The sequence below is a fragment of the Mesitornis unicolor genome, unplaced genomic scaffold (assembly GCF_000695765.1).
Source record: "Mesitornis unicolor isolate BGI_N332 unplaced genomic scaffold, ASM69576v1 scaffold4486, whole genome shotgun sequence".
Taxonomy (NCBI): Eukaryota; Metazoa; Chordata; class Aves; order Mesitornithiformes; family Mesitornithidae; genus Mesitornis; species Mesitornis unicolor.
The window spans coordinates 42,774-60,593 of NW_010188740.1; the positions used below are offsets into that span (position 1 = coordinate 42,774).

The 17,820-nt window shown below is 37.8% G+C and overlaps 1 protein-coding gene across 1 annotated transcript in view; it reads left to right on the forward strand.

Moving 5' to 3' along the window:
- The window catches only part of PHF20L1 (PHD finger protein 20-like 1), a 50,805-nt gene extending 41,973 nt beyond the window's left edge, over nt 1-8,832 (forward strand). The window contains exons 15-19 of the mRNA XM_010185815.1: nt 493-592; nt 2,741-2,936; nt 3,340-3,709; nt 7,213-7,375; nt 8,476-8,832. Coding sequence (XP_010184117.1) covers nt 493-592; nt 2,741-2,936; nt 3,340-3,709; nt 7,213-7,375; nt 8,476-8,618 — 972 coding nt within the window. The 3' untranslated portion in view covers nt 8,619-8,832. The remainder of the gene's footprint in view (nt 1-492; nt 593-2,740; nt 2,937-3,339; nt 3,710-7,212; nt 7,376-8,475) is intronic.
- The last annotated feature ends 8,988 nt before the right edge of the window (nt 8,833-17,820 follow it).

Below are 17,820 nucleotides of genomic sequence, written 5' to 3' on the forward strand. Positions count from 1 at the left end.
TCATTTTCTTTTTCTTTTAGATTTTCCATTGGTGCGATATTAAAAACACATCTTTCTAGCGCACTGGAGAGTTGCTTTGTAAATATATATAATTAAACTGAAGAGTTTTCTACTTTTCACTGTTATGCTGTAATGTATTACATTATCTTTCTACTTTACTGTAATATTATACTCCTGTCTTATGTTTCACTACTAAATATTTAGGTGCTAAAATACTGAATGTTGTAATAAAATATTATTAAATGCGACATCTGCAACTTATTTTTTTTTTCTTTCAGTCTGGAATTTGTGGTTGAGGTAACTTGCAGAACTAGAGCTATTTTTTAGCTTGGTGTCTTTGCCTACCCAAACACAAATTGCCCAACTAAAATAATCCTACTCAAACCAGCTATTTAAATTAAACTGCATTTTGACAATACAAGAAATAGCTTCTGACTTTTGAATTTATCTCAGTTTTAGTTTTTGCCCTGTTTTTGTTTTTCCTGATGCTAGTGTGAAGAGTGCTTGTGTTGGCAGCACAGTGTGTGCATGGGACTGTTAGAGGACAGCATTCCCGAGCAGTACATCTGTTATATCTGCAGAGATCCACCAGGTACGGGTAAACCACCTTTATCTGCAGCTGTCTGCCTCAGATTTTTAAGCAGAGATGTTATGCATTGCTTAATTGTGAAAACTTTGTGTGTTTTGTGTTCTACTTTGGGGCAAGTGATTCTAACCTTTGAGCAAAAACTTACCTTCCTGTTAGTAACACCTTGTTCAGCTATGCTAAATGTTATTCGTGATCTTAGTTACCATCCTTTAGTTGTTGAAGCTTAATTCCCCCAACACCTTAGTGCTTTTTCCATGTTGTTGTGGTCTGAAAAGTCTTTCTCAACAAAGCATTCTTGTTCAGCGAGCTGTTTTGCCTTGGAATCACAGCCGTTCATTTAACAATTTTGTTAGAGAAAAGGGACTCGTTACCACAGTCCACTCAAATATGCTGTGGATGTCATTTCGTATTAAGTGCAATTTTATAATATTTGTGTTTGTCCAGAATTGTGCAAGTAAAGGTGTGGAATTGAATATGTAAAATATGAAAAAATCTAGCACTTTTTATGGTAAATGATAGTGCCCAAACAGCACATCTTGAACTTAAATTTTAAAATTAAGTTTTAAATGGTAAGAATTAGGAAAAATATATTTACTTTTAAACTGAATACATTTGGTTAGAAAGATGTTGATTTTAAAATGATTCTATCCATAAACCCGTTTTTCTTAGCAGTTATTTGGAGAAAAACTACACAACTTGGAAGAAAGGTTTTCGTATTTTTCCTGACAAGTGATGCAAACGCACATACATGTCTTCTGGTGAAATATCCGACTGTCCAGCTGTTTCAAAAGGGCAGTGAGACTACACCCTGAAATTTACTTTCAGTCTGAATATGAGAAACAAAATGCGAAAACTTTGTAGAGTTATAACACAGCACAGTTTTATTAGCTATTTTTGAGAAGAAACTTTGGGAAAACAGAGCTGGACAGATACGACTTTTTTCCATTTGCCCCGATCTGAATCTAAATTGATGGTGTAGAGTCTTGTCTGATAGTTCTGTGTGGTGTACTCTTTGAGCAGTCAAGCTTTTTCTTTTTAAAACCAACTAATTTGTCTTGTGTTCTTTCCCTGCACTGTACTAGGTACTTCATTCTTCCCTGCTATGCAGAGACTGTGTCCCTAATTTTTATCTTCTCTCCTTTCCTAACCATTACTTCTTTTCTTTCTATGTCAGGAGAAAAAGGTCATTCACAATGTCAGTATTTTAAAGTGTATTGGGATAATGGGCAGAAAGGAGATAGACAGGGTATTCTCCTGAAAGGTATGAAGGGCTTCCATCAACCCATTTTTTTTGTTCTGTATATGATGATAGTCTGATATGGTCTTGAGTGTAAGCTATTGCGGTCTTAGTCAGTCTGTTTGTCTGGGTTCCTTGTTGTAAACAGTAATATTGGAATAATTAGTGTTATCCATTTCTAGTTTTGTTTTTCTGGGGGTTTTTTTGTTGTCTTTCTTTTTTTTAAGCAGTTACTGAGTTACTACAGAAGCATTAGCGGAATACTTATTCATGCCTGTTGGGTTAAGACTGCAGATGTTGCCGTAGCATGGGAAAGCAAAGGCGTGCTTGCATCAGTATCCTGTCTAGTAGTGTCTGGTAAAAGGCACCTCAAGGCAGAGCGTAAGAACTCTCCTGTCAGATAACTTGGAGATGTCTGCTTTTTGTGAACCCTTCTCCTGGCTTCTAATAAATGGATGTTGACTTCAGTATTTGAAGTAAAATATTTGTCTTTCAGAAACAAATAGGTGTTTTGGATATGTCCATGTAAAAAGTTTTCCTTTTTTTAAATAATCTGCATTAGTTAATAAAATGCTGATTTAAACCTTTTTTTTCCTCATTAGATTGGTTCAATTCCTCATTAGTTCTTGGTATCCTGTACTTTGATTCCAAAAGTGATTAGGTTTTCATTTCAAATGCCATTTAGAGAGGTTTTGAGATTTCAAGTTTAGTTTTGTTTTCATAAGTGTTAAAGAATGTCCTCTTAATCCACGAAAACTCAATTTTAATATATTAATAGCAAGATCTTGAATAATTCGTTCATGGATGTTAGGAGACATTTAGGAGAGTACAGCATATAGTTATAGCACTCTAGTTTTAAATACAATTCTGCTGTGCCTTTAGATGGCCCTCAATTTGTTCATTGCTTACCCCAGGTCAGAGGTGGAGTGCCAAATATCTTTATGACAAAGACTGGCTAAACAATGGACACATGTGTGGATTATCATTTTTGAAAGAGAACTACTCTCATCTTAATTCCAAAAAGATTGTGTCAACGCATCACCTACTGGCAGATGTATATGGTGTAACTGAAATACTGCACGGACTGCAGCTGAAGATTGGGATACTGAAGTAAGTATCAGTCCAGGGTTTATTCTCCATTGTTATATGTATAGAGGTAGCACAGGCTACCATTATTCCATATGCATTACTCTTTCACATTAAAGCTCTTTCTTGTATAGTAATTTAACTATTTAAGTGCAAGGTGTAGAGTACCCTCAGCTTCAGAGGGAGTTAGGAGTTAGCACCTGAGTGGATCTGGTATATTGGGTTTATTGGTGATTTTTTTAGTCAGTTTTTGTGTTCAGAGGACATTCTGGATTTATCCTAAATTGATAAATGACCTAGGATTACTTACATGTTTGATAATGGTGCTTATCAGTAGCTGTGATCTAGCAGAAGGGGATGCTTAATAGGTCAGTGCTGTAAGTGGTATTCTCTATAACTTGCTTTTTTTCCTCCCTTTCGTTTCCAGAAATAAGCATCATCCAGACCTTCATCTCTGGGCTTATTCAGGGATGCGAAAAGAACAAGAACAAATAACTGTTGGGGTAGAGAAAAGATTAGTGACTTTGCCGGATGCTGTGAATCCATCTGAAAGGACGTGTCACAGTCATAACCATAGAGTGCCACCCAGTGTACCCCAGAAGATGGAAGAAACGTACATCACAAGTGAGCACAGTTACCAAAAACCACAGAGTTTTGGTCCAGACTGCAAAGCAGTCACAGACCCTATGAGCTCAGATGATGAAGATACGAGTAGTTTTGAGGAAGATCAGGAATTTCACACAGAAAGTAAAAACTGTTTACAATATTCTTTTAGAGATGATGGCATGAATGAGCAGGTAAGTATCATTCTTCATCTGGGAAGTTTCTTAGTTGGAAAAATATGTTCAATCTGATAAATCTCAAGTGCATTTCAGTATTTAGAAATATTCGTTGTTATAACTCAACATATTCTGTCAAATAAGTCAGCAGAAATCACTAGAAGCAAAGTTGGGTCACTGAAATAGTTTCAGGTGAAATGCACCCATTTCAGCTGGGGAATGAAGTGCAAAGTATGGTTACGGAATTGCCTGTGCTAAAACTGTTCATGGTCAATCCAGTGTTTTGGGGGAAAAACATTTATGCTTAAAATGCAGGGTCTCAAAATAGAACCTAGGTGGATTTTGTGAGGTGAGGAAAATGGGTGAAGTTTCCTTTTCTCTCTCAATTCTGTTTTCTGTGTGGGTGTTTTGTTGTTTGTTAAACTGATATTTGCAATAGAGTTGATTATTATACTGTATTCTTCTTTTAACAGCAGCACTATCTAGGATTCTGTCCACAAGTAATGATTTGCTGACCAACTAATCTCACCTTGTGTGCAACTTCTTTTGAGTCTCTTATACTGCATATTTCTTCTAATGAACTGTTTCACAGGTTGTTAGTCAGAATTGTATTTGGCTATTTAAACATCTCTTTCTCATTTTTGTATTAATGGTTTGAATCCATTACTTCGTGGAAAAGGTCTGAAACTTGTTAGTCTGGTTTTAGTGAAGAGTTCTCTTTGAGCAAAAAAAACAAAGTAAACCAAACCTTTCTGTTTTCTGCAATGCCAACTGTGTGAGAATAAATCGCCCAACTCATCCCCCTTTTGAAGTACAGTTTCTGGTGTGGAAGAAATGAGTAAGATACGTCTTTTATCTTTTAATTTTAGTTTAAAATATGACGTAAGCTATATAAGTCTGAATGCAAAATTTTGACTCATTCTAGTTAGAAATAACTGTTTGTATGCCAAATTGCATGATTATACTGAGTAGTAAGGAGATGCACAGCAGTCTGAGATACACTTTACTTCCAACAGTAGCCTTAAATTGTCATTGTAAATAGTATAAATATAATTAGAAGTAAAGAAAATATATATTAGCAGTGAAACAAAATCCCTCAGAGGCTAAACCATATATAACCAAAAAGCTAGGTGCTCTCTGTTTCAATCCAGGAAGAGAGATCTGTTTGAGGCAGTGTCAGAGTACTCTTTGCTTTGGTGCACCTTAGTTCACCTTGTCAGTAGTCAGCCTTTATCTGAAATAAGGCTTTCTGTCTAGAGTTACTGTGCATTGAATCACAGAATGGTTTGGGTTGGAAGGAACCTAAAGATCATCCGATTTGTCACCTCCCACCGGACCAGGCTGCTCAAAAAAGAAAAAAGCAAGCTCTCCTTGGTTTCTCTGTGACTTTGTGTGTATCTTAAAGCTGTGGTGACGCCGACATCAAAGTGCCATTTCTACATGAACTGACTTCTCAGTAAAGTACCTCCTTCACCTCTCCTTGTCAAAGTTTTGGCTCGGGCTTTGGATTTTCCCTTCTACAATCCCACAGAGCCTGGAATATTCTGGTTTTCCATACTGTTTTGTGTTATCCTGCTCTACAGTTCTGTCATGTATCTTCTTTTCTCTTATAAACGGTATTCTGATTGTTATCAAGTCCTTTTTTGAACTATGCTTAATCTTTAAAATTGTATTTAGTTTCCTTGGTTTTGCTTCTGAAAGCATGAGCCTTCTCCACCTGAACCTCCCATTTAATTCTTCACAAGCTGGATCCTGTGCTCTGCTTCTCTCTTACTACCCCTGCCACCAATGCCTGAGTGCCTGCATTGATCTCTCAGCTTGGAATAGGACCTGTTTGATCTTGTGGGATGTTTTGGGTTTTCTTTTCAAGGAGCATTTACCAGCCATTTGAATACAGAAGTCATTAAAAGGAAAAAAAAATCTTTTATGATGTTATTTCTATGTTAAGTTATTTAGCTTTAAGATATTCTCTAACTTACTGAAGCAGGCATCTAAAAGATTCATCTAACAGATGATCTTGGCTTTAGAATTGTGGACTTGGGTCCTCATACAGCAAGTGAAAAATGACATTCTTCTCTTGTGGCTTTAGAGACAAGTCTGAAAATTGTAAGAAATAAGACATTTCTTATTTATGTTGGAAATATCCTCTATAAAGGTTAGTAACAGTTTGAATAGTGAAAACACTGTGGAGGCAAACCGGATGTCTTGAGTAATGAAAGATTTTTCTGAAAGGTTTGAGAGTTGAGAGGCTTTTCTGACTTTTTAAAAATCTGTTTGGTAAATAACTTCAACTGCCTTAGTGAATGTTACATTATCAGTACCTGTCCTCCAGGACTCAAAGCTGCCAGCAGGTCAGTCCAAGTTGGACTTTTTTTTTTAATTGATTTTAAGTCTTGAAAAGAAAGTTGCTTTTTTTGCTTAAGTAGTAACTTAAAACTTATCAATCCCTATTTTCTTCTTCCCCTGTCTTCTCACTCTACCTACTTTTGACTGGAGAAAGAAATACTTCAAAAAAAAAAAAAAAGCTGTTAAGTCTGTTATTATATGGCATTAAAAAAATATCCGAGCACTTCATCAGAGGATTGTATTAATAAAATAAAATTTACTCCTTGCTCTGGCACTTGCCATGAACTGACACTGAGTGAGCACAGGTATCCAGCATTGTAGTCCCTAAAATAACTTGATCAGTTACGAAGTAAATCAATGTGGATATAAAATGGAAACTGAATCCTGCTAATTAATGGAGATGCTGAATGTTTTAATTCACTAAATTCAGCATACTTCGTTTGGTCATTTCCATTAGCTGAAACATCAAATACAGAAAGATGAGGAACTTGTGTATTATCTCTGACTTGCTATGAAGATACCAATTATTTTAAAAGAGTCAGTCTTCCTCAGATACTTTGTTTGCATAAATCTGCATTTTACTGCCCTTGTAACTATCCCCAAACACGTTCAATTCAATCCCAGACTTGTGCTTGCAAGTTACATGGGACCACAGCAAAGGTACGAAGAGAAATCTCTTGTCTTAATCAACAAATAGAATGGCTGGCTTATTTGTGCAAAATAATGACTTGACATTACTGCATTTTAGGGAGTTTTTCCTCATTCTCTGTCTGAAGTTGAAACAGACCTTAGTGCTGGTGATGGTAGACCAATGCAGTTCAGCACTGTGTGATTTAAGTCACAATTTGTACAATAAAGGTCCAGAAATCCTGTCTCTTACTGCGTTGAAGTGCTTGAGCTGGTAAACTTTACCTCTTGTCTCGCTCCCCCAGTGTTATACTTACTCATTTGTATGGAATTTGCATTTTGTCTGTTTTAGTCTGTTAATGTGTCATGGTACACGGCTTTTTGAGTACGCTTCTTGTCAAGCAGACAAGTACAGTTCTAAACCAGCATAGTTTATCATGTGGCTCAAGTGTTGAAATCAACACCACAAGTTTAAAACCAAAACAAAACAAAAAAATACCCTTTTAAATGGCAATTTTTTTTTTCTTTCTGTTGCTCCTATGAAGAAGAATTCTGCTGAAGGAAACACTGTGTTTGTTTGTAACGAAAGAAGAGGCTCCGAAGAACAAGTGGACACACATCTTCAATGGCAGCTAAATCTCCTTACTCATATAGAGAATGTACAAAACGAAGTCACCAGCAGGATGGACCTGATTGAAAAAGAAGTTGATGGTAACTGCATTGCCAGATACTTGATAATACACCTGTCACTGCATTTCCATAGTCACTGGGTTGAAGATGATCTGAATCACTGAGGATGGATTTTAAAATATTATATCCAAATTTAGGTACCCATAATTATAACCAGAGCTTGTGCTCTTGATCCCACCCATCCTCTTCTACAAGTCTTGAATGCCCAATGAAGTAGCTAAGCAGTCAGGACCCTTGAAAATATAACTCTGGTTTGTGATACAAGGCAGACTTCAGAAAGCTTAGATAACTTGTCAGGTCTTTGTTCAGATATGGATCATGAAGTTTATGGATTTTTCTATGTCTGGAATTTTTTTACCTAATTATTCAAGTATTTGACAATATTTAAGAAAAAAAGATGTGTTAATTCTGTCTTCAGCTTTGGTTTGCTATATATTAGGAAATAACTGGTTTCAGGAAGAGAAATCAGGCTTCTTGAGAAAAGCTGAGTGAGATAATAGTGTAGGAGTAGATATTAAAGCACATAAGTTTACTTGCTAGTCATAGAAGTTAAGAATGAGGGAAACTTGTAGTCCAGTCATAGGAGTCCTTAATTGTCTTTTGGCAAATAAAGTTGATGTGTTCCTATTTGCAGTTTTACTTTCAATATTTCTAGGCTAACAGGATCGACCTTTTCCCTTCTCTGTCAATACAAACATAGAAAAATCCTTGAAAAACATTTGTTAAAGATTGGAAAACCAGTCTGTAATCTGGACCTTGTAAATGGCCCAGATTGCAGTGGCAGAAGCAAGCCTTGCATTTCAGGATTGCATTTTCTGTTGCAGAACTGTCATCGCTAGAAGGTTTTGAACTCAGGTTTCTTTTGTGTGTAGATGGTAAATTGTTAGCCAAGGAAATAATTTGCTCCTTGGTACCTTGTTATAGTAAAAATCAAATCAGAAGATATGTTTCACTTGAACAGTACAAACCTGGAATTAGTTGGTGTTTCCCTAATAAAAAATTCTTCTGTTAAATAAAAATCTTACAAAAGACAGAGCAAAAAAAAGAAAAGTTTTTAATTTTTTGTGAAAACTGTTTCTTGAAGACTTACTCTAATCAACTTCTTCCTTTTCCTTCTGTAGTGCTAGAAAGTTGGCTTGACTTCACTGGAGAATTGGAACCACCAGATCCTCTGGCAAGATTGCCTCAGCTCAAGCGACGTATCAAACAGCTCTTAATTGACATGGGAAAAGTACAGCAAATAGCTACGCTTTGCTCTGTATGACAAAAGGAAGAATAAAGGAAGAAAAATAGGTTATTTACAGTGAATTTTCTTACTAGCCGCAAGACTGACAGGAAGACAGCAAAAAGCTGAGCATATATCTGGTTCTTTGCTGATTGCATTAATAGCCTGAAGCTTTAGAGAGAGGAGAGGCGATCTAGAGTAAGGAATGTGTTTGTACTGAAAACCTGAATATTCAGTTTCCAAGCTTCAAAATGTGATGTCTTGCATACTGCAAAATGTTGATATGATTTTACCACGATAAACAAGAAAGTCCCCACATAAAAGCTGAACAAACAAAAACTCTGAAGAACAGTCTACTATTTTGAAACCTTTGGCAAAAAATCCTAAATTGGCAGAATTCACCTGACTAAAAATTCTTGGGAACTGCTTTTTTGATTAATTCCTCGTCTTGCTAGTGGAAGATAGACACAGAGAGATCTGTATCCTCTCTACAAGGAAAGAGTTTAGATTATTTCCTTCTTTCATGAACGTTCAGGAAAATGAACATACTAGCTTTGATTTTTGAAAGAAATTACTTATCATGGTGTCCTTTTTAAAGTATTTTTTTAAATAGAAATCCTTATTACAGCACTCTTAGGCTCCTTTAAAACATAAGTGGCAAATAGTGTTCAGATGTGCCAAATATTAAAAAACACTGGGATGAGAGTTTGATTATGACTTACATGAAGGTTTTTTTCCAAAGTCCTACTCGGTGCCAGCAATCCATCCAAAATTGTATCTAGTTTATATTTTTTTATGTTCTATTGCAGTATTCAGATATTAAGGTACAGTTTTTGTCCTGGGTAGCTCTGTCCTGGTGTTGGCCCTCTGAAACTTTACCATCCAGAGCTGGGAGATGAGGAATGACAAGAGCAGCAAAACCGTCTGTGGCTGTGAATATACAAAACCACTAGAATGAATACCACAAGATAGATTATTCAAGATGATTTTTATTGAAAAAAGTTCTTTCAGCTTCAGTGAATGAAACATCACAAAACGAAAGGCGACCTCCTTGCTCTGTTAGCTCTTGCTGGATTTTGAGCCCAGGACTTGCCCTGTGCTTCTATTGGCGCTGTACCCAGCGCCACATACATATTTGTATGTGTATGTATATGTGTATACACATGTACATATATACATACTATATACATTTATATCTGCACATGACTAGTTTTGTTACAATAGACTATAAGAACTGGTGGTTAACATGAAATGTTACCTTTTAACAAGCAGTTTCTAAAATTGAAAATAATGTATGTACAGGTTTTGAAATTTGTAAAATATGACTGTTAAAAGGAGGCTATTTAACTGATGATGTTAAGATACTTGAACATTTTATGCCTCACATCTGTTTATCAGTTCTAGTTATCTGTATAAATGCATTTTAGAACCGATAGACAGGAAACTTGAATTTACCTTTTGATAAGAGTACAAGCCACTGTACATTCAAAAATTATTTAAATTTGCAAACACACTGTTCTATATGTAAGGTACTGTATGTAAAACTGTTTATTAAAACTATTCTGCATACTCTACATTTTCCACTTTTCTTCCTGATCTACATACAAATGTAAAAAAGAAGTCATTGTTATAATGTACAGACCATCAAAAATCTTTGAATGCCTTTAGAGGATGCATACAACTGAAAAATGTGCCAAAGATGGATTATCTGGGAAAGACTTTGCAACCAGTGCATTGAACTTTCATGATAAAACCATTGTCGAGGAAGAAAGCAGCATGGCTGGTTCATTGCTAAAATAAACCTACCCCAACCTTTCCTGTCTGGCTATCATGTCTGAAGTGAGTTATCACTCTTGATGTCCAAAGCAAAAGGTAAACCCCTGTGACAGAGAGGTTGCTATTTAAAAAGTCTTACCACATCAAGCTTGTAGGAGACATTACAGAGCTGTATGGTAACGTGGAAGTTAATTATGGCATCGTGATTGGCAACTTCGTAATGTAGAAAGAACACAAGAGCTGAGGAGCTGTTGATGTTTTTATAGCAACTGTTAATAAATAAAATACTCTGTGTTATACAGTTGGATGCTTTAACTGCTTCAAACAGTATGAATAGTCGAGTGACCTACTTGCTTTTGGATATGTGAGACTTTTTTCTATCTTAGCCACTTGCTGCATATCTCTGAATGTGGTACTGTGTGTACTGTATAAGCGAAGTGTAAATTCAGAGGAATTACTTTGAAACAAAGTGGAGTGTATTAACATGATTTATACAGCATACACTGTAGCAATATTATGCAATGTGTGTGCATGCGTGTGATGTAATATAACTGAAAATGTTACTGAAGGTGGAGGTGGATGTGAGGCTCCAGGCGGGAGGTTGGAGGTTTCCTTCTTAGTGCAGAGATGGAGGAATGGTATCCTGAAAAGGAGATTGTGAGGTCAAAGTTGAAGTTGCCTTTGCAGCTTTAACTTGTCTTCTGTTTGTATGTGTAATGGTCTCTAAATTTACATGAGTATGTAATTCTGTCTCTCGGGATCCTGCCTTACTCAGAATGGACTGTCCTTACAAAAACAATCTGTTCAGTAGTTTTTAATCTTCATTTCTTGTGCAGTCACGTATTATAAAAGTTTCTGCAAGCATTCGTATCTTCTAAGAAATACAATCTCAGTGTCCCTGTGGGTAGTGCTCTGGTACATTGTGTGTTGCTTGAATGCTTCACAAGCTTGTCTGAGTTTGCTTTCTCAACCTGTGACGTTAGTCTAACACGTCAACATTAGTTTTGGCCCCAGTTTCTCAAGTATTCAAAGGTTTGGGATGCTTTTGAAGTTTTTTCATGAACTCTTACAAGTCAAGTGCCATAAAAATGCGAAGTGTTTTGCACAGAATGTAACCTACAGTTGATTGCTTTTGCTTGTGTGCCAGTCAAACCCAATGGACCTGGCTCATACCAGTATTTCTTCTAGTTGGCCTTATCCAGAGACTTTTTCCAGGAGGCGTCACTTTCCATCTGTCTTCCTGCTTCCTTTGTAAATAAGCCAGGGACCTACACGCGGTCTGTTTGCAACGTCATTTATCGGGGTGTGAGTTGCAATTACTTGTGCTGCTGAAGGGCAGACCCTTTCTTAGGAAGAAATAGTATATGGTGATGTAAGGACTGCTTTTGGGTTTTGGGCACAGAAAGGTAAAATTATAAAACTTGCAGCCGTCTTTTAACTTAAGTTTTTAAACACTAATAAGCAAAAGGGAGATTCCATTGTATGGAAACCTTGTGATTTCACAGGACTCAATACCCGGCTCCTTGTCTGTGGGTTGGTGGCTGGTGTTTTTCATGCAAGTATCAGGGTGATTAATTTCAGAGCCTTCTCCTTCATGTGACTGTACTGTAGGCATCTGCATGAGGAATTCTGTGTTTTCAGTTGCAGTGATGACGGTACGACATCACTATTGCAGTTATAAATGAAACACAGTCTTGGTGACATGATCAGATATCCCATGATGGGGCTGCCTATCTTTCAGTTACAGAGTGGAGGTACTTCAAGTCTTGTGGCAGGGAATGGATTGGAAGATGCTTCCTACTCACCCTTTTCTTGGGTAGCTGTAGGTTGAGTAATGCCCATATTTTGGGTATTTTGGCCTTAGATACATAGATCTTTGTAAATTACTCCATAGCTGAACCATGGTAGAAGCCTGTTGTCTAAAATAGTTAAAGAAGATGAGTTGCAATTTTCTGATAGATTTCATGTATTTGCTGGGTGGCAAAGTGGTGTTCTTCCATGGATGCAGTCCTCCTGCATGGCTGACATTCGCCTGTCTCTCTTAATTTTGTCTCTACACTTCTACACGTGCTCCTCATCTGTCTGTTCTGCAGCTTGCATCTGTTTCTCCTTTCGTCCTTCAGCTTTCCCCACTCCGTCATCTTCTGTGATGCCTGCAGGGTTTCACTCCTCCGTTCTTGTGCCCATTTCTTTCTGGCTGCTGTGGGAAGCAGTTTTAGGGAAAGGTCTCCTCTACTCTTCTGTCAGACTGCAGTGTGTCCTATGAGCTGTGTACGGGTGGACTGTGTCTGCCATGATCAAGATCTTGAGATGTTTTGTTCCTTTAGTGAGCCTCTTCCGTAATCTCCCTCTACTCCCATCTGGTTTCTGACTTAACTACACTTGAATGAATATTCCAGTGAAAACCCCTCTGGCACTGTTGGGCTCCAGCACTCCTTAACAAATTGAAGGTCGGGATGTGAAGGAGTCTTTCAAACATCACAGTAAAATTATAAAAGCGTTTTAATGCTTTCAAACCAGAATGTTCTTCCTTGGTATTTGAAGGGAAACCACAACAATTTTTCTTCGCTGAAACTTTAAAAGACACTAAACAGACCCTGAACTGAACTGGAGCTTGATGTAAAAATCAACAACAAAATTAGGGAATGGGAAATGCCCTGCAACCAGGGGCTTCATACCAAGAGGTGTGCAGTGAGGCCATCGGGGCTACCTTGCCCTGGTAGTAGTTTTGTGGAGGTGCTGATGTGCAAGGGACATGCATGCAATGATGCCATGCCTTTGCCTTTGCGAACGGGACCCATCATTGCTGTCTCGGTTTAGAACACTGGAACTGTAGGTTTTCTCTCTCCTACTTTGAAATGTTGCAGTACATGCACCTTAATTTTGGAGTGCTTATTAAGGTCAGGGTCCTTATCACTTCTGAAAGGCCCATAGCTATTCTCATGTTTTATTAGCTGACACTTTTTTCTGTTGTGCTGAGTCCGTATGGCTTTAGGTGATCATTTTACAGAGGATGTTTGAAATACTTTGGTAATGGTTTTTATTATACTGTGTTATGTCCTGGGCGTGGGGGTCTGTCTTTAGCAATAAGTATTATACACTATGTGTATATCTGTTTATATATGGAAAATGAGTATGGAGCATGTAATGATGGTGAAAATACACTGCACAGAGAGCGGATTGTGCACTTGGCAGCTGTTCTGTGCCAGCCTGAACAACTCAAATACAAAAAATTGGAGACCTCATGGAGAAAACGAACTAGCATGAAAAATCATTCAGGAGTGAATTTCCCTTTCCATACACACTTGGCCTCTGTGTTAGCAGTAGACGAGCCAGCCTTATGCTATGGATTGAATAAGTAAAGCTAGTTCAGTGGCTGTTTGCTTCAACCAGAAGCCTGCCTTCCTTCCTCTAAAACTGGCCAGAGCCACCTCAGTTTGGCTGTAGCCACGTGCATCAGTGTATTGTCACTACACACTCCGAGAGAGGCAGCAGTGCACTACTACTGAATCTTCTATAAGAGAAGCAAAATACTTTCTTCTGTGATTTGTTTTTTTTATAATAGCAATAATGTTGACTGCATTCTAATACTCACAATAAAGCTCTGTTGAGATTGTTACGTGCCTGGGCTCCCATTCAGTGGATTTCTGTTTTGATGAGCTAGTGAGTGCTTGTATACATCTTAAAGCATTAGGGAATATTCAGTTGCATTTTTAGCCTGTCGTCAATAACATATGTGTAGTCATCGATATTTATTTGTATGCATTGCAAAGCTTTCGGGAATCTTCAGTTGTATTTTAGCCTGTGGGCAAATTACGCAATCGGTAAATTATTTACAGCACTGAATTCCTTTACTATGTGGCGAAGTAATTAGAAGATTTTTCTGTTTCTGAACTGTGTTGGTGTTTAACAGTTTCAAGATTTGACTTTTGAAATGCATTTGGTTCTTGAAAGACAAGGTCTTTCTACAGCACTTTCACAGGGATGACATCTCCTTTTGTGGGCAGGCGTCTGCTTTCTAAGGGTGTTTCTAGTCTTGTGCCTTCATACAACGTCACTACAAAACTTCAATTTGCTTTTAGTGATTTCTTATATTTCGGTATTGCCTACCAACAGTTGTTCAGGACACTACTGGAGTAGGAAAGAAGTAAGCAAACGATGCTAAGAAAGTTCCTGTCCTAGACATCCTATAGAAATCAGAATCCAAAGGAGTTACTAACAGAGAAATTGTTCTGTTGTTCGCAGAAAAAATAGATGTAATCTTAAACATGCAAGAAAGTTCAAAATTTAAATTCTGAGACAAATATTTTAGTCATTGTTGAAGGCAGTCTCAATGCAGTCTCTCAAACTTAAGATACTCCAAGATCTGAATGTGGCCATGTAATACACTGGAACTTCTTTAATAAGTCTGCTAATTAGAAAAAAAGAGATTTCCCGCGTCAGACCAAACATCTGGCCAGCCCAGCATCTTATCTTCAGTAGAAATACAGTGTCAGCATCTGTAGAAACACTGGCTTTAAAAGATCTGTACAGATTGTTTATGAATTTGTAAAGGGCGAGTGTCAGGAGGAAGGAGCCAGGCTCTTCTCTCTGATGTCCAATGACAGGACAAGGGGCAATGGGTGCAAGCTGGAGCATAGGAGGTTCCATGTGAACATGAGGAAAAACTTTTTTACTGTAAGGGTGACAGAGCACTGGACCAGGCTGCCCAGAGAGGTTGTGGAGTCTCCTTCTCCGGAGACATTCAAAACCTGCCTGGATGCATTCCTGTGTGACCTGGTCTGGGTGATCCTGCTCTGGCAGGGGGGTTGGACTGGATGATCTTTCGAGGTCCCTTCCAACTCCTGAGATTCTGTGATTCTGTGATTGGTCTTTCTCTGAATGTATTTCACTTTTGGTAAACTGAGGTTGGGGTTTCAAAACAATCTAAGAATAAAATAAATGTTTTTTACTTTTCATCACTGCAGTGCTGTTAGAATAGAGGAAAACTCTGTTATCTCCAATAGATAAGAAGAAAGCCATTTTACCTGTCATAGAAATGGTCCATTCAAATGTTCATTCAAATTCAAATGTACTTACAAGGGCTTCTTTAGGTTCTTCTGTCACCAAAGGCATTTTGCCAAATGGTAAATTATAATACAAAAAACTGACACGTCCTCTGCCCATTTTTCTGATCTAGCCAAGTTTAGTACAGAACTTGCTGGACCTTTCCCATCATTCTTTCAATCTGAAGAATGTGTCGTGCTTGATGTGACCGAAACTTGTAGTATCTACTGGGGCAGATATATATATGGCTATGCTTTTTGCCTTGTCATCTTTTAATTTTGCATCACATTTTTAAAATTTAATCAGAGATGATAGAGATAAGTGCTTCACAAGGTCTTGTTATTGCTCTCTGCGCCAAGATCATGTGAAGAAGATTGAAACAAATTTTTTGTGCTTGGGGGAAAAGGTACTGAATGTAGAACACAGTTCTTTTCTACTGTAAGTGTAATAAGTTGCTAACAAATGATGCGACTGTATGATTTTTACATAGTTTTCTTGAAAGGTGTGAGAGGATTGTCCAATATTGGTCATCTATTTAACACAGAAAAGCAGTTTGTTCTTTAAAAATAAATGAACGAATTAATACGGACATAATTTAACAACATTTTTGGTTCTTAAAATTTTTGCTTCCAATTTGCTGCCTTGTTCAGGAGGCTCCTGTAAGTTAATTTCTTAGGCTAAAGTTGACTTCTCAGGCCCAAGTTTTATTTGGGTGAGAGCAACTTTTCTGTGGGTGTAGATGTTTATGTGTTCCTATACAGGCATCATTTACCCTTGGGTTTTTTGATATGTCAAGGTTGCAGTTGCACAAACCATCTTTTCTCCTAAGAAAGTGCATGCAAAACTAAAACAATGAATAAATGCTCTGCTTCCCTCTTGAGCTCTGTGATCTCGATGTTTCATCACACTTCTGTTTCTCTTACCCCCAACAATTATCTTCTAGATTGAGTAGCTTTTTGTTCGACGAACAAAGCCCTCATTTCCAGCACTAGAGATTGTGAAGACAGCTTAGTTTCAAGGCTGTATTTTCCACAGAGACCTTTTCTGCTTACTCCTTTTCTCCCCTTCATTGGTGAGCTAATTTAAGATAGTCTTCCCTCTTTTCTCAGGTGCTAAAAATAGAGGTAAATTCAATTGTCCCTTCACTGAAGGTTATGCAGTGAGGCTTTTCTTTATTTGGATTTGACCAGCCATAGGTCACAAGTGCCTTTTTTTTTGTCTCAAGAATCTGGATTGTGCATATTGCTCTGTAAACTTTGTATTTTTTTCTTAAATCCACGGGCTATTGCATCCCATTGAACTTGTGTGTACCGAGATGCCCATCTTGGTTTGACGCACATCTAGAAGTGGTTTAAGTGTTGCAATTGCCAAAACTCATTTTCTCACTTTGTTTTTTAAGACTTGGCTGTTCTTCCCAACTTGTATAGTTCAGAGATTGTTTTCTGAGTGTTTCTGAAGGAAACAAAAGTAATCTAGGGAAACTATGTAGACAATGCAGATTTGTGCTTCTTTCTGTTAGTGACAGCCCTTCAATACCTCCTTGGTTTCATGTCTGCCTTACTCTGTTATTAGCTATTGATGACCTTTGGTAGCAGAGGAGAAAAGTGAGTAACTGCCTTAATGAGCTTGCTTCTCTCCCTGTTTGCTGTGCAAGGAACCTGAATGACACTTTTTACTAACTTTTGAGAATTGGACTGGATCAATGCATGCAGCTTCCCACACACACTCTGGGTATGTGTTTCAGTGGTTTGGAGACATTGCTGTACCTGTGAGCATCGACCCTGCTGGGCTAAGCTGTCTCTTGTTGCTTGCCTGCAACTGCCTCAATGGAACGTTTACCAGACACAAACCTGATGCTCTTAAAGCGTATCTGAGTCAGAAATATATGTCATGGTCAAACTTTCCATCTTCACTGATTCAGCCACCCTAGTGCTGATGCTGGCTATTCTCTATTTAATCGGATTCCTTTGCTCTGCATGTACATTCCCTATAAATGCTACGCTAATCCAGAAATTCATTTTCTTTCTGTGCCTGCTTAATCAGGGCTGTTACAGGGTTTTTCTTCTTTATGCCTGTGAAGGTTGCCTTTTTTTGGTCTGTCATCTACACTGGACATGTTCTTCATCTTTTCCCAACTTGATCTTTCTGCGGATTATTGACTTTCCTCAAGTCCAGAGCCAGGTTGCTTGGAAGTAAAATCCAAATATAGTCCCACTGATTTTAAAAAGGTTACTCATGCTAAAGCAAGCTTGTGCTGCTGTTAGAAATCACACTTACCATTTGTATCCAACAGTATAGCGGTGTACAGCTCACACAGAGGGATGCTTGGATCACTGTTAGCACAGTCTTGGTCTGTAGGAGAGCATCAGTAGAGCTGTTTTTAGACTGCCTAGTGCCCATGAATCACAAACAAGGGTGC